Genomic DNA, 16,751 nt, shown 5'->3' on the forward strand with positions numbered 1-16,751 from the left:
GCTATGGTGAGAAGTTAGTGTATAACTGGAGGAGGTAATGGTGGAGTTATACTGAGTGATAGTAAGGGAGCAGCTCTAACATATTGTGGGAGGAGTTATAAATGTAGGTGGGGCAAGCTATGGTGAGAAGTTAGCGTATAACTGGAGGAGGTAATGATGGAGTTATACTGAGTACGGAAGCAGAAATAGTACAATGTGGGTGGAGTTATAAATGTAGGCGGGGCTAGCTATGGTGAGAAGTTAGCGTATAACTGGAGGAGGTAATGGTGGAGTTATACTGAGTATGGAAGCAGAAATAGTACAATGTGGGTGGAGTTATAAATGTAGGCGGGGCTAGCTATGGTGAGAAGTTAGCGTATAACTGGAGGAGGTAATGATGGAGTTATATTGAGTATGGAAGCAGAAATAGTACAATGTGGGTGGAGTTATAAATGTAGGCGGGGCTAGCTATGGTGAGAAGTTAGCGTATAACTGGAGGAGGTAATGATGGAGTTATATTGAGTATGGAAGCAGAAATAGTACAATGTGGGTGGAGTTATAAATGTAGGCGGGGCTAGCTATGGTGAGAAGTTAGCGTATAACTGGAGGAGGTAATGGTGGAGTTATACTGAGTGATAGTAAGGGAGCAGCTCTAACATATTGTGGGAGGAGTTATAAATGTAGGTGGGGCAAGCTATGGTGAGAAGTTAGCGTATGACTGGAGGAGGTAATGATGGAGTTATATTGAGTATGGAAGCAGAAATAGTACAATGTGGGTGGAGTTATAAATGTAGGCGGGGCTAGCTATGGTGAGAAGTTAGCGTATAACTGGAGGAGGTAATGGTGGAGTTATACTGAGTATGGAAGCAGAAATAGTACAATGTGGGTGGAGTTATACATGTAGGCGGGGCTAGCTATGGTGAGAAGTTAGTGTATAACTGGAGGAGGCAATGATGGAGTTATATTGAGTATGGAAGCAGAAATAGTACAATGTGGGTGGAGTTATAAATGTAGGCGGGGCTAGCTATGGTGAGAAGTTAGCGTATAACTGGAGGAGGTAATGGTGGAGTTATACTGAATATGGAAGCAGAAATAGTACAATGTGGGTGGAGTTATAAATGTAGGCGGGGCTAGCTATGGTGAGAAGTTGGCGTATAACTGGAGGAGGTAATGGTGGAGTTATACTGAGTGATAGTAAGGGAGCAGCTCTAACATATTGTGGGAGGAGTTATAAATGTAGGTGGGGCAAGCTATGGTGAGAAGTTAGCGTATAACTGGAGGAGGTAATGGTGGAGTTATACTGAGTATGGAAGCAGAAATAGTACAATGTGGGTGGAGTTATAAATGTAGGCGGGGCTAGCTATGGTGAGAAGTTAGTGTATAACTGGAGGAGGTAATGGTGGCGTTATACTGAGTGATAGTAAGGGAGCAGCTCTAACATATTGTGGGAGGAGTTATAAATGTAGGCGGGGCTAGCTATAGTGAGAAGTTAGTGTATAACTGGAGGAGGCAATGATGGAGTTATACTGAGTATGGAAGCAGAAATAGTACAATGTGGGTGGAGTTATAAATGTAGGCGGAGCTAGCTATGGTGAGAAGTTAGCGTATAACTGGAGGAGGTAATGATGGAGTTATACTGAATATGGAAGCAGAAATAGTACAATGTGGGTGGAGTTATAAATGTAGGCGGGGCTAGCTATAGTGAGAAGTTAGCGTATAACTGGAGGAGGTAATGGTGGAGTTATACTGAGTATGGAAGCAGAAATAGTACAATGTGGGTGGAGTTATAAATGTAGGCGGGGCTAGCTATGGTGAGAAGTTAGCGTATAACTGGAGGAGGTAATGATGGAGTTAAACTGAGTGATAGTAAGGGAGCAGCTGTAAGATATTGTGGGAGGAGTTATAAATGTAGGCGGGGCTAGCTATGGTGAGAAGTTAGCGTATAACTGGAGGAGGTAATGATGGAGTTATATTGAGTGATAGTAAGGGAGCAGCTGTAAGATATTGTGGGAGGAGTTATAAATGTAGGCGGGGCTAGCTATGGTGAGAAGTTAGCGTATAACTGGAGGAGGTAATGGTGGAGTTATATTGAGTGATAGTAAGGGAGCAGCTGTAAGATATTGTGGGAGGAGTTATAAATGTAGGCGGGGCTAGCTATGGTGAGAAGTTAGCGTATAACTGGAGGAGGTAATGGTGGAGTTATACTGAGTATGGAAGCAGAAATAGTACAATGTGGGTGGAGTTATAAATGTAGGCGGGGCTAGCTATGGTGAGAAGTTAGCGTATAACTGGAGGAGGTAATGGTGGAGTTATACTGAGTATGGAAGCAGAAATAGTACAATGTGGGTGGAGTTATAAATGTAGGCGGAGCTAGCTATGGTGAGAAGTTAGCGTATAACTGGAGGAGGTAATGATGGAGTTATACTGAATATGGAAGCAGAAATAGTACAATGTGGGTGGAGTTATAAATGTAGGCGGGGCTAGCTATGGTGAGAAGTTAGTGTATAACTAGAGGAGGCAATGATGGAGTTATACTGAATATGGAAGCAGAAATAGTACAATGTGGGAGGAGTTATAAATGTAGGCGGGGCTATCTATGGTGAGAAGTTAGCGTATAACTGGAGGAGGTAATGGTGGAGTTATACTGAGTATGGAAGCAGAAATAGTACAATGTGGGTGGAGTTATAAATGTAGGCGGGGCTAGGTATGGTGAGAAGTTAGCGTATAACTGGAGGAGGTAATGATGGAGTTATATTGAGTGATAGTAAGGGTGGAGCTCTAACATATTGTGGGAGGAGTTATAAATGAAGGCGGGGCTAGCTATAGTGAGAAGTTAGCGTATAACTGAAGGAGGCAATGATGGAGTTATATTGAGTGATAGTAAGGGTGGAGCTCTAACATATTGTGGGAGGAGTTATAAATGAAGGCGGGGCTAGCTATAGTGAGAAGTTAGCGTATAACTGGAGGAGGCAATGATGGAGTTATATTGAGTGATAGTAAGGGTGGAGCTCTAACATATTGTGGGAGGAGTTATAAATGAAGGCGGGGCTAGCTATAGTGAGAAGTTAGCGTATAACTGAAGGAGGCAATGATGGAGTTATATTGAGTGATAGTAAGGGTGAAGCTCTAACATATTGTGGGAGGAGTTATAAATGTAGGCGGGGCTAGCTATGGTGAGAAGTTAGCGTATAACTGAAGGAGGCAATGATGGAGTTATATTGAGTGATAGTAAGGGTGGAGCTCTAACATATTGTGGGAGGAGTTATAAATGTAGGCGGGGCTAGCTATGGTGAGAAGTTAGCGTATAACTGGAGGAGGCAATGATGGAGTTATATTGAGTGATAGTAAGGGAGCAGTTATAACATATTGTGGGAGGAGTTATAAATGTAGGCGGGGCTAGCTATAGTGAGAAGTTAGCGTATAACTGGAGGAGATAATGATGGAGGTATATTGAGTGATAGTAAGGTGGCAGCTGTAAGATATTGTGGGAGGAGTTATAAATGTAGGCGGGGCTAGCTATGGTGAGAAGTTAGCGTATAACTGGAGGAGGTAATGATGGAGTTATACTGAATATGGAAGCAGAAATAGTACAATGTGGGTGGAGTTATAAATGTAGGCGGGGCTAGCTATTGTGAGAAGTTAGCGTATAACTGGAGGAGGTAATGATGGAGTTATACTGAGTATGGAAGCAGAAATAGTACAATGTGGGTGGAGTTATAAATGTAGGCGGGGCTAGCTATAGTGAGAAGTTAGCGTATAACTGGAGGAGGTAATGGTGGAGTTATACTGAGTATGGACGCAGAAATAGTACATTGTGGGTGGAGTTATAAATGTAGGCGGGGCTAGCTATGGTGAGAAGTTAGCATATAACTGGAGGAGGCAATGATGGAGTTATATTGAGTGATAGTAAGGGAGCAGCTATAACATATTGGGGGAGGAGTTATAAATGTAGGCGGAGCTAGCTATAGTGAGAAGTTAGCGTATAACTGGAGGAGGCAATGATGGAGTTATATTGAGTGATAGTAAGAGAGCAGTTATAACATATTGTGGGAGGAGTTATAAATGTAGGCGGGGCTAGGTATGGTGAGAAGCATATTGGGGGAGGAGTTATAAATGTAGGCGGGGCTAGCTATAGTGAGAAGTTAGCGTATAACTGGAGGAGATAATGATGGAGGTATATTGAGTGATAGTAAGGGTGGAGCTCTAACATATTGTGGGAGGAGTTATAAATGTAGGCAGAGCTAGCTATAGTGAGAAATTAGCGTATAACTGGAGGAGGTAATGATGGAGTTATATTGAGTGATAGTAAGGGTGGAGCTCTAACATATTGTGGGAGGAGTTATAAATGAAGGCGGGGCTAGCTATAGTGAGAAGTTAGCGTATAACTGGAGGAGGCAATGATGGAGTTATATTGAGTGATAGTAAGGGTGGAGCTCTAACATATTGTGGGAGGAGTTATAAATGAAGGCGGGGCTAGCTATAGTGAGAAGTTAGCGTATAACTGGAGGAGGCAATGATGGAGTTATATTGAGTGATAGTAAGGTTGGAGCTCTAACATATTGAGGGAGGAGTTATAAATGTAGGCGGGGCTAGCTATAGTGAGAAGTTAGCGTATAACTAGAGGAGGCAATGATGGAGGTATATTGAGTGATAGTAAGGGTGGAGCTCTAACATATTGTGGGAGGAGTTATAAATGTAGGCGGAGCTAGCTATGGTGAGAAGTTAGCGTATAACTGGAGGCGGTAATGATGGAGTTATATTGAGTATGGAAGCAGAAATAGTACAATGTGGGTGGAGTTATAAATGTAGGCGGAGCTAGCTATAATGAGAAATTAGCGTATAACTGGAGGAGGCAATGATGGAGTTATATTGAGTGATAGTAAGGGTGGAGCTCTAACATATTGGGGGAGGAGTTATAAATGAAGGCGGGGCTAGCTATAGTGAGAAGTTAGCGTATAACTGGAGGAGGCAATGATGGAGTTATATTGAGTGATAGTAAGGGTGGAGCTCTAACATATTGAGGGAGGAGTTATAAATGTAGGCGGGGCTAGCTATAGTGAGAACTTAGCGTATAACTGGAGGAGATAATGATGGAGGTATATTGAGTGATAGTAAGGGGGCAGCTGTAAGATATTGTGGGAGGAGTTATAAATGTAGGCGGGGCTAGCTATAGTGAGAAGTTAGCGTATAACTGGAGGAGGTAATGGTGGAGTTATACTGAGTATGGACGCAGAAATAGTGCAATGTGGGTGGAGTTATAAATGTAGGCGGGGCTAGGTATGGTGAGAAGTTAGCGTATAACTGGAGGAGGCAATGATGGAGTTATATTGAGTGATAGTAAGGGTGGAGCTCTAACATATTGAGGGAGGAGTTATAAATGTAGGCAGTGTGGGAGGAGCTATACATGTAGGCGGAGCTAGCTATGGTGAGAAGTGAGTGTATAAGTGTAGCAGGTAATGATGATGGTATACCAGAGGTGTATCTGGGTAATATAGCGCTTATGGAAAAAACTGACATTTCTCCCCGGTCAGACCACCTTATCCCATAATAATAACAGCTTCTTTTCTAGCAATGAAACAAGTCCCCCGGTATAGTCAGCCCCCCAGTATAAGTAGCCCCCCCCCCCCCCCGTATAGTTAGCCCCGCCCCCTAGTAAATGTAACCAGATGTGGCACCCTAGTATAGGTAGACAGAGATACTTTAACCAGTAAAGGTAGCCCCCAGCTTAGGTTGCCCTCCCAGTATATGTGATTAGAGGTTCCCCTCAGTATCCGTAACCCCCCAGTATAGATTTGGCAGGTGTCCCCCCAGTATAAGTACTTCCCTCCCCCAGTTATCCCCTCAGTATAGGTGGTGACAGGTGTTCCCCCAGTACAATTACCCCCCCCCCCCCAGTATAGGTAGTGAAAGATGATCTCTAGTAAAAGCAGGTACAAACACCTGAGAGGCATCCCTCAGTATGTTGGTGGAGTATGAGGGAGGAGGGGGAGCCATGGTGCTGTGGCACCCATGACACAAGCCCTGCTTGTACCCCTCTAGATACTCCTCTGTAGTAACAGTAATGGAGCAGTTATAAGACAGCAGGGGAGGAGTTATAAATGTAGGCGGAGCTAGCTACGGTACAAAGCTAGAGTGTAACTGGAGGAGGTAGTGATGGAGTTATATTTAGTGACAGTAAGGGAGCAGGTATAAGACATTGTGGGTGGAGTTATAAATGTAGGCGGAGCTAGCTACGGTACAAAGCTAGAGTGTAACTGGAAGAGGTAGTGATGGAGTTATATTTAGTGACAGTAAGGGAGCAGTTATAAGACAGCAGGGGAGGAGTTATAAATGTAGGCGGAGCTAGCTACGGTACAAAGCTAGAGTGTAACTGGAGGAGGTAGTGATGGAGTTATATTTAGTGGCAGTAAGGGAGCAGTTATAAAACATTGTGGGTGGAGTTATAAATGTAGGCGGAGCTACCTACGGCACAAAGCTAGAGTGTACCTGGAGGAGGTAGTGATGGAGTTATATTTAGTGACAGTAAGGGAGCAGGTATAAAACATTGTGGGTGGGGTTATAAATGTAGGCGGAGCTACCTACGGCACAAAGCTAGAGTGTACCTGGAGGAGGTAGTGATGGAGTTATATTTAGTGACAGTAAGGGAGCAGGTATAAGACATTGTGGGTGGAGTTATAAATGTAGGCGGAGCTAGCTACGGTACAAAGCTAGAGTGTAACTGGAAGAGGTAGTGATGGAGTTATATTTAGTGACAGTAAGGGAGCAGTTATAAGACAGCAGGGGAGGAGTTATAAATGTAGGCGGAGCTAGCTACGGTACAAAGCTAGAGTGTACCTGGAGGAGGTAGTGATGGAGTTATATTTAGTGGCAGTAAGGGAGCAGGTATAAAACATTGTGGGTGGAGTTATAAATGTAGGCGGAGCTACCTACGGCACAAAGCTAGAGTGTACCTGGAGGAGGTAGTGATGGAGTTATATTTAGTGACAGTAAGGGAGCAGGTATAAGACATTGTGGGTGGAGTTATAAATGTAGGCGGAGCTAGCTACGGTACAAAGCTAGACTGTAACTGGAAGAGTTAGTGATGGAGTTATATTTAGTGACAGTAAGGGAGCAGTTATAAGACAGCAGGGGAGGAGTTATAAATGTAGGCAGAGCTAGCTACGGTACAACGCTAGAGTGTACCTGGAGGAGGTAGTGATGGAGTTATATTTAGTGACAGTAAGGGAGCAGGTATAAGACAGCAGGGGAGGAGTTATAAATGTAGGCGGAGCTAGCTACGGTACACAGCTAGAGTGTACCTGGAGGAGGTAGTGATGGAGTTATATTTAGTGACAGTAAGGGAGCAGTTATAAGACAGCAGGGGAGGAGTTATAAATGTAGGCGGAGCTAGCTACGGTACAAAGCTAGAGTGTAACTGGAAGAGGTAGTGATGGAGTTATATTTAGTGACAGTAAGGGAGCAGGTATAAGACAGCAGGGGAGGAGTTATAAATGTAGGCGGAGCTAGCTACGGTACAAAGCTAGAGTGTACCTGGAGGAGGTAGTGATGGAGTTAAATTTAGTGACAGTAAGGGAGCAGTTGTAAGACAGCAGGGGAGGAGTTATAAATGTAGGCGGTGCTAGCTATGGCACAAAGCTAGAGTGTACCTGGAGGAGGTAGTGATGGAGTTATATTTAGTGACAGTAAGGGAGCAGTTATAAGACAGCAGGGGAGGAGTTATAAATGTAGGCGGAGCTAGCTACGGTACAAAGCTAGAGTGTAACTGGAAGAGGTAGTGATGGAGTTATATTTAGTGACAGTAAGGGAGCAGGTATAAGACAGCAGGGGAGGAGTTATAAATGTAGGCGGAGCTAGCTACGGTACAAAGCTAGAGTGTAACTGGAAGAGGTAGTGATGGAGTTATATTTAGTGACAGTAAGGGAGCAGGTATAAGACAGCAGGGGAGGAGTTATAAATGTAGGCGGAGCTAGCTACGGTACAAAGCTAGAGTGTAACTGGAAGAGGTAGTGATGGAGTTATATTTAGTGACAGTAAGGGAGCAGGTATAAGACAGCAGGGGAGGAGTTATAAATGTAGGCGGAGCTAGCTACGGTACAAAGCTAGAGTGTAACTGGAAGAGGTAGTGATGGAGTTATATTTAGTGACAGTAAGGGAGCAGGTATAAGACAGCAGGGGAGGAGTTATAAATGTAGGCGGAGCTAGCTACGGTACAAAGCTAGAGTGTAACTGGAAGAGGTAGTGATGGAGTTATATTTAGTGACAGTAAGGGAGCAGGTATAAGACAGCAGGGGAGGAGTTATAAATGTAGGCGGAGCTAGCTACGGTACAAAGCTAGAGTGTAACTGGAAGAGGTAGTGATGGAGTTATATTTAGTGACAGTAAGGGAGCAGTTATAAGACAGCAGGGGAGGAGTTATAAATGTAGGCGGAGCTAGCTACGGTACAAAGCTAGAGTGTAACTGGAAGAGGTAGTGATGGAGTTATATTTAGTGACAGTAAGGGAGCAGTTATAAGACAGCAGGGGAGGAGTTATAAATGTAGGCGGAGCTAGCTACGGTACAAAGCTAGAGTGTAACTGGAAGAGGTAGTGATGGAGTTATATTTAGTGACAGTAAGGGAGCAGTTATAAGACAGCAGGGGAGGAGTTATAAATGTAGGCGGAGCTAGCTACGGTACAAAGCTAGAGTGTAACTGGAAGAGGTAGTGATGGAGTTATATTTAGTGACAGTAAGGGAGCAGTTATAAGACAGCAGGGGAGGAGTTATAAATGTAGGCGGAGCTAGCTACGGTACAAAGCTAGAGTGTAACTGGAAGAGGTAGTGATGGAGTTATATTTAGTGACAGTAAGGGAGCAGTTATAAGACAGCAGGGGAGGAGTTATAAATGTAGGCGGAGCTAGCTACGGTACAAAGCTAGAGTGTAACTGGAAGAGGTAGTGATGGAGTTATATTTAGTGACAGTAAGGGAGCAGGTATAAGACAGCAGGGGAGGAGTTATAAATGTAGGCGGAGCTAGCTACGGTACAAAGCTAGAGTGTACCTGGAGGAGGTAGTGATGGAGTTAAATTTAGTGACAGTAAGGGAGCAGTTGTAAGACAGCAGGGGAGGAGTTATAAATGTAGGCGGTGCTAGCTATGGCACAAAGCTAGAGTGTACCTGGAGGAGGTAGTGATGGAGTTATATTTAGTGACAGTAAGGGAGCAGTTATAAGACAGCAGGGGAGGAGTTATAAATGTAGGCGGAGCTAGCTACGGTACAAAGCTAGAGTGTAACTGGAAGAGGTAGTGATGGAGTTATATTTAGTGACAGTAAGGGAGCAGGTATAAGACAGCAGGGGAGGAGTTATAAATGTAGGCGGAGCTAGCTACGGTACAAAGCTAGAGTGTAACTGGAAGAGGTAGTGATGGAGTTATATTTAGTGACAGTAAGGGAGCAGGTATAAGACAGCAGGGGAGGAGTTATAAATGTAGGCGGAGCTAGCTACGGTACAAAGCTAGAGTGTAACTGGAAGAGGTAGTGATGGAGTTATATTTAGTGACAGTAAGGGAGCAGGTATAAGACAGCAGGGGAGGAGTTATAAATGTAGGCGGAGCTAGCTACGGTACAAAGCTAGAGTGTAACTGGAAGAGGTAGTGATGGAGTTATATTTAGTGACAGTAAGGGAGCAGGTATAAGACAGCAGGGGAGGAGTTATAAATGTAGGCGGAGCTAGCTACGGTACAAAGCTAGAGTGTAACTGGAAGAGGTAGTGATGGAGTTATATTTAGTGACAGTAAGGGAGCAGGTATAAGACAGCAGGGGAGGAGTTATAAATGTAGGCGGAGCTAGCTACGGTACAAAGCTAGAGTGTAACTGGAAGAGGTAGTGATGGAGTTATATTAAGTGACAGTAAGGGAGCAGTTATAAGACAGCAGGGGAGGAGTTATAAATGTAGGCGGAGCTAGCTACGGTACAAAGCTAGAGTGTAACTGGAAGAGGTAGTGATGGAGTTATATTTAGTGACAGTAAGGGAGCAGTTATAAGACAGCAGGGGAGGAGTTATAAATGTAGGCGGAGCTAGCTACGGTACAAAGCTAGAGTGTACCTGGAGGAGGTAGTGATGGAGTTATATTTAGTGACAGTAAGGGAGCAGTTATAAGACAGCAGGGGAGGAGTTATAAATGTAGGCGGAGCTAGCTACGGTACAAAGCTAGAGTGTAACTGGAAGAGGTAGTGATGGAGTTATATTTAGTGACAGTAAGGGAGCAGTTATAAGACAGCAGGGGAGGAGTTATAAATGTAGGCGGAGCTAGCTACGGTACAAAGCTAGAGTGTAACTGGAAGAGGTAGTGATGGAGTTATATTTAGTGACAGTAAGGGAGCAGTTATAAGACAGCAGGGGAGGAGTTATAAATGTAGGCGGAGCTAGCTACGGTACAAAGCTAGAGTGTAACTGGAAGAGGTAGTGATGGAGTTATATTTAGTGACAGTAAGGGAGCAGTTATAAGACAGCAGGGGAGGAGTTATAAATGTAGGCGGAGCTAGCTACGGTACAAAGCTAGAGTGTAACTGGAAGAGGTAGTGATGGAGTTATATTTAGTGACAGTAAGGGAGCAGTTATAAGACAGCAGGGGAGGAGTTATAAATGTAGGCGGAGCTAGCTACGGTACAAAGCTAGAGTGTAACTGGAAGAGGTAGTGATGGAGTTATATTTAGTGACAGTAAGGGAGCAGTTATAAGACAGCAGGGGAGGAGTTATAAATGTAGGCGGAGCTAGCTACGGTACAAAGCTAGAGTGTAACTGGAAGAGGTAGTGATGGAGTTATATTTAGTGACAGTAAGGGAGCAGTTATAAGACAGCAGGGGAGGAGTTATAAATGTAGGCGGAGCTAGCTACGGTACAAAGCTAGAGTGTAACTGGAAGAGGTAGTGATGGAGTTATATTTAGTGACAGTAAGGGAGCAGTTATAAGACAGCAGGGGAGGAGTTATAAATGTAGGCGGAGCTAGCTACGGTACAAAGCTAGAGTGTACCTGGAGGAGGTAGTGATGGAGTTATATTTAGTGACAGTAAGGGAGCAGTTATAAGACAGCAGGGGAGGAGTTATAAATGTAGGCGGAGCTAGCTACGGTACAAAGCTAGAGTGTACCTGGAGGAGGTAGTGATGGAGTTATATTTAGTGACAGTAAGGGAGCAGGTATAAGACAGCAGGGGAGGAGTTATAAATGTAGGAGGTGCTAGCTACGGTACAAAGCTAGAGTGTAACTGGAAGAGGTAGTGATGGAGTTATATTTAGTGACAGTAAGGGAGCAGTTATAAGACAGCAGGGGAGGAGTTATAAAGAAAAAAACATGAATAAACTAAAATTCAGTATTTCGGCGGATCGCTCAGGAACAGCCGTATCAGTCCGCAGTCCACAGACAGTCCGCCGACAGACTGTACACACGCCGGACTGTCGCTGGAACGCCCACCCAGCGGGAGGTGACGGCGGACCCGTCGTTGCCTCCAGTCCGGCGTGTGTACGGACCTTTAGAGCCATTTTTGGCAGAGATTGAACGTGTTTGTTGTCATTGTTAGAAGTTATTAATAAAGCTTTTCTTACTTAAGGGGGGATCAGTTTTTAAGTCATTGTTCCTCAGAATTTTTTGCTTTGTTTTTGCAAAAACAGGTTTTGAAAAAAAAAATAGGCGTCTCCCAAACCTCCCTTTGTTAAGTGTATTTTGTAAACTTGCTTTTTCTTTTTTTTTTTGTATTGAAAGGAAAAAAAAAAAAGAAATGTTGAAAAAATTGTTTTTTATGACCTTTTCTTGAATCTATTTTTTTTTCTTTCTCTCTTTCCCCCTTTCTCTCTCTCCCTCGGTTCTTTTTTTTATCTTTTTCTTTTTTTATCTTTTGTCTTTTCTTTTTTTTCATATTATTTTTTCTTTTTTTTTCTTTTTTATACATATATATTTTTTTCGCCTTGACCTCCAGGTCCCCTTTCCAAATCTCGGGAGGAGTCCAGAAAATCACAGCACACTCCAGACGAAGGTAGATCTCAAAGACTTTTCTTGATTACTTTTTTCTTCTTTATCTTTTTGTTTTTGGGGCATTTTGCATGATGTGTAATTTTTTTCTCAATGAATTGGAATCTCTGTGTCTACTGTATTGTTTTTGATGTAGGATGCTCGTTTATTGCTGTTCTATAAGCACTGTTGTATCGTGGTGTGCTGGTGGGATACAAGACGGGATGGGAAACACAATATGATACACACTTTACACTTTTTTACTGAAACACCATCTTTCTTTCCCAACAATGACTCTTTAGGACCTTTGGGGCACCTGCTGATTTATGTGTGATGTGAAGTCTCTTCACTTTTTTCAGGCGATTAGTTCCTTTACAATTGATGCTTAAAAACTGCTCCAGCATTTTCTGATAATACCTAAAAGGTTCCATCCAACTATAAACTGGTATCTCAACACCCAACAGTTGGCAAGCTTGTCCATCAGTTGCTTTACTCTTGGGATATCCGGTGGGGGACATCTTTTGTCCAAGGTCATCTTTGTTCTCGCAAGGTCCAAAGAGGTCTCCCTACAGTTTCTAATGATGAGCAAAAAGGTTCTTCTGATAAGCTAATAAGTCACTTGTAGGAGGCAAAGGGTGGCCTTACGAAATAGATGCCTGAATAAGTTGACCCATTAGACCAGCAGTTGAGTTTGTTCAGTAACATGTTGGGAGATTTTTTTTCCACTTCCTTAAAAGTTACTTATATTTAGTTTGAAGAAAATACATTTGTCCACTGAGTTTAATCGCTGTAATAAAACAAGAAAAAGAAAAACATACCTTCAGAAACAACAACCAAATCAAAACCAAAAAATACAAAAAAGACTCTAAACCTTGAATGGACCAGCACTATCGATTTTCTCATCTATCACTGATGGTGGTGCGGGGCAAGGGGGGCATTGAATGACATTTCCAGAGATGTCTCCACAGAACGTCAATCCTTAATTACTTCAGCCAGACAACCTTTCAGAGGCTTCCTCTCCTTTTTCTACTGGGGAGGAGAGAGAAAGTACCCAAAACTTTACTCACAGGCCAGATTACCTCTCATGGCAAACGTTTCTCAGCACACATGTTTTCTTGGTGTCACTGAGGTGGTTTATTATTAATCTTTTCTGGAGACATCGAGGGAAGAGTCATTTGACCTACATCCTTCATCTGTGGAATGTAATGATATTAAATAAAGGTTCGGTTTTGTGATCAGGATAGTGGAGCTATTATTGCTCCTGGGCATTGAGGCTGGGCATCCAGGATTTTCTCCATCGAGTTCTGTCTCTGTTGTGACTCTGATTTCGAAGCAGATGGAATGACGGGAGGCTTATCTAGTAAGACCTGAAATGCTGTGGTGGGCAGGACTTTCTCCAGGAACAGACAGAGATCTTACCATGGGATTCTCTGAGAGAACTAGCGGTCCACAGATCACCTACATCAGTGACGAGAGAGGCAGGTCTGGAGGACTTAACCCAAACATAAACCACACAATAACCCCAAGTCAACAAGAATAATATGAGAAATGCAGATAAAAGAATAAATGCTGTATTAATACTAATGTATATGAAATGCCTTCAACAAGCAAGCATGACTGTAAATAAAGACACATATCAGGAAGTCACACTACATGGTTACCACCATGATACCACCCATATCAGGAGGCCCCACCACATGGTTACCACCTTGTTACCACCCTTATCAGGAAGCCCCACTACATGGTTACCACCTTGTTACCACCTATATCAGGAGGCCCCACCACATGGTTACCACCTTGTTACCACTCATATCAGAAGACCCCACTACATGGTTACCACCACATGCTGTACATAAACACGCAAACCATCCGTATTTGGAAATAATTTCAGGATTAGGGCAATTTCCATGCTAGTATTTTGGAGTAGGGGTCACCAGATCCATCATAGTTAGTGATCCACGTCTTATTGCATTCATTCATGGTGCTTATGAGAACCACACTAAAAAGTGCAATGATTCCGGCCCTCTGGGATTGGTGTACACTGATAAGGATGTTAGCTCAAAGATGTGCACTGAGTAAAGGTCTAGTCTACAGAAAAGTGTTTGTAAGTTTTGAAATAATTAAATAGTCACATCCAGATAAAAGTATTAAGTAGCTAGGTGCCTCAAGGTAGAAAAATAGCCAGGTGCCTCAAGAATAAAGAAATGGTCAGGTGCCTCAAGGTAAAAAAATAGCCAGGCACCTCGAGATTAAAGAAATGGCCAGGTGCCTCAAGGTAAAAAAATAGCCAGGCACCTCAAGAAAAAAGAAAAAGCCAGAACCTCAAGATAAAAGAGATAGCCAGGTGCCTCAAGATAAAAGAGATAGCCAGGTGCCTCAAGATAAAAGAGATAGCCAGGTGCCTCAAGATAAAAGAGATAGCCAGGTGCCTCAAGATAAAGGAAATAGCCAGGTGCCTCAAGATAAAAGAGATAGCCAGGTGCCTCAAGATAAAAGAAATAGCCAGGTGCCTCAAGATAAAGGAAATAGCCAGGTGCCTCAAGATCAAAGAAATAGCCAGGTGCCTCAAGATAAAAGAAATAGCCAGGTGCCTCAAGATAAAGGAAATAGCCAGGTACCTCAGATCAAAGAAATAGCCAGGTGCCTCAAGATAAAAGAAATAGCCAGGTGCCTCAAGATAAAGGAAATAGCCAGGTACCTCAAGATAAAAGAGATAGCCATGTGCCTCAAGATAAAAGAAATAGCCAGGTGCCTTAAGATAAAAGAGATAGCCAGGTGCCTCAAGATAAAAGAGATAGCCAGGTGCCTCAAGATAAAAGAGATAGCCAGGTGCCTCAAGATAAAAGAGATAGCCAGGTACCTCAAGATAAAAGAGATAGCCAGGTACCTCAAGATAAAAGAGATAGCCAGGTGCCTCAAGATACAAGAAATAGCCAGGTGCCTCAAGATCAAAGAAATAGCCAGGTGCCTCAAGATAAAAGAGATAGCCAGGTACCTCAAGATAAAAGAGATAGCCAGGTGCCTCAAGATAAAGGAAATAGTCAGGTGCCTCAAGATAAAAGAAATAGCCAGGTGCCTCAAGATAAAGGAAATAGCCAGGTGCCTCAAGATAAAAGAGATAGCCAGGTGCCTCAAGATAAAGGAAATAGCCAGGTGCCTCAAGATAAAGGAAATAGCCAGGTGCCTCAAGATAAAAGAGATAGCCAGGTGCCTCAAGATAAAGGAAATAGCCAGGTGCCTCAAGATAAAGGAAATAGCCAGGTGCCTCAAGATAAAGAAAATAGCCAGGTGCCTCAAGATAAAATAAATAGCCAGGTGCCTCAAGATAAAAGAGATAGCCAGGTGCCTCAAGATAAAAGAGATAGCCAGGTGCCTCAAGATAAAGGAAATAGCCAGGTGCCTCAAGATAAAAGAGATAGCCAGGTGCCTCAAGATAAAGGAAATAGCCAGGTGCCTCAAGATAAAAGAGATAGCCAGGTGCCTCAAGATAAAAGAGATAGCCAGGTGCCTCAAGATAAAAGAGATAGCCAGGTGCCTCAAGATAAAGGAAATAGTCAGGTGCTTCAAGATAAAAGAGATAGCCAGGTGCCTCAAGATAAAGGAAATAGCCAGGTGCCTCAAGATAAAGGAAATAGCCAGGTGCCTCAAGATACAAGAGATAGCCAGGTGCCTCAAGATAAAGGAAATAGCCAGGTACCTCAAGATAAAAGAGATAGCCAGGTGCCTCAAGATAAAGGAAATAGCCAGGTGCCTCAAGATAAAGGAAATAGCCAGGTGCCTCAAGATAAAGAAAATAGCCAGGTGCCTCAAGATAAAAGAAATAGCCAGGTGCCTCAAGATAAAAGAGATAGCCAGGTGCCTCAAGATAAAAGAGATAGCCAGGTGCCTCAAGATCAAAGAAATAGCCAGGTGCCTCAAGATAAAGGAAATAGCCAGGTGCCTCAAGATAAAAGAAATAGCCAGGTGCCTCAAGATAAAGGAAATAGTCAGGTGCCTCAAGATAAAGGAAATAGCCAGGTGCCTCAAGATAAAGGAAATAGTCAGGTGCCTCAAGATAAAAGAGATAGTCAGGTGCCTCAAGATCAAAGAAATAGCCAGGTGCCTCAAGATAAAGGAAATAGCCAGGTGCCTCAAGATAAAAGAGATAGTCAGGTGCCTCAAGATCAAAGAAATAGTCAGGTGCCTCAAGATAAAAGAAATAGCCAGGTGCCTCTAGATAAAGGAAATAGTCAGGTGCCTCAAGATAAAGGAAATAGTCAGGTGCCTCAAGATAAAGGAAATAGCCAGGTGCCTCAAGATAAAAGAAATAGCCAGGTACCTCTAGATAAAAGATATAGTCAGGTGCCTCAAGATAAAGGAAATAGTCAGGTGCCTCAAGATAAAAGAGATAGCCAGGTGCCTCAAGATAAAGGAAATAGTCAGGTGCCTCAAGATAAAGGAAATAGCCAGGTGCCTCAAGATAAAAGAAATAGCCAGGTACCTCTAGATAAATGAGATAGTCAGGTGCCTCAAGATAAAGGAAATAGTCAGGTGCCTCAAGATAAAAGAGATAGCCAGGTGCCTCAAGATAAAGGAAATAGTCAGGTGCCTCAAGATAAAGGAAATAGTCAGGTGCCTCAAGATAAAAGAGATAGCCAGGTGCCTCAAGATAAAGGAAATAGTCAGGTGCCTCAAGATAAAGGAAATAGCCAGGTGCCTCAAGATAAAAGAAATAGCCAGGTGCCTCAAGATAAAAGAGATAGCCAGGCGCCTCAAGATAAAAGAGATAGCCAGGTGCCTCAAGATAAAGG

At 43.2% G+C, this 16,751-nt stretch overlaps 1 protein-coding gene across 4 annotated transcripts in view; it reads left to right on the forward strand.

Annotated features, from left to right (window-relative positions):
- Positions 1–16,751, forward strand: part of NLGN2 (neuroligin 2) — a 476,375-nt gene that overhangs the window by 317,828 nt on the left and 141,796 nt on the right. For 3 of the 4 annotated variants that reach the window (XM_068273846.1, XM_068273847.1, XM_068273845.1), the window contains exon 3: positions 11,930–11,986. The exons of the other annotated variant lie outside the window; for it this stretch is intronic. In XM_068273846.1, the coding sequence (XP_068129947.1) occupies positions 11,930–11,986 (57 nt within the window). The remainder of the gene's footprint in view (positions 1–11,929; positions 11,987–16,751) is intronic. 4 annotated transcript variants of the gene reach the window in all.

This window comes from Hyperolius riggenbachi, chromosome 3 (assembly GCF_040937935.1).
Source record: "Hyperolius riggenbachi isolate aHypRig1 chromosome 3, aHypRig1.pri, whole genome shotgun sequence".
NCBI lineage: Eukaryota > Metazoa > Chordata > Amphibia > Anura > Hyperoliidae > Hyperolius > Hyperolius riggenbachi.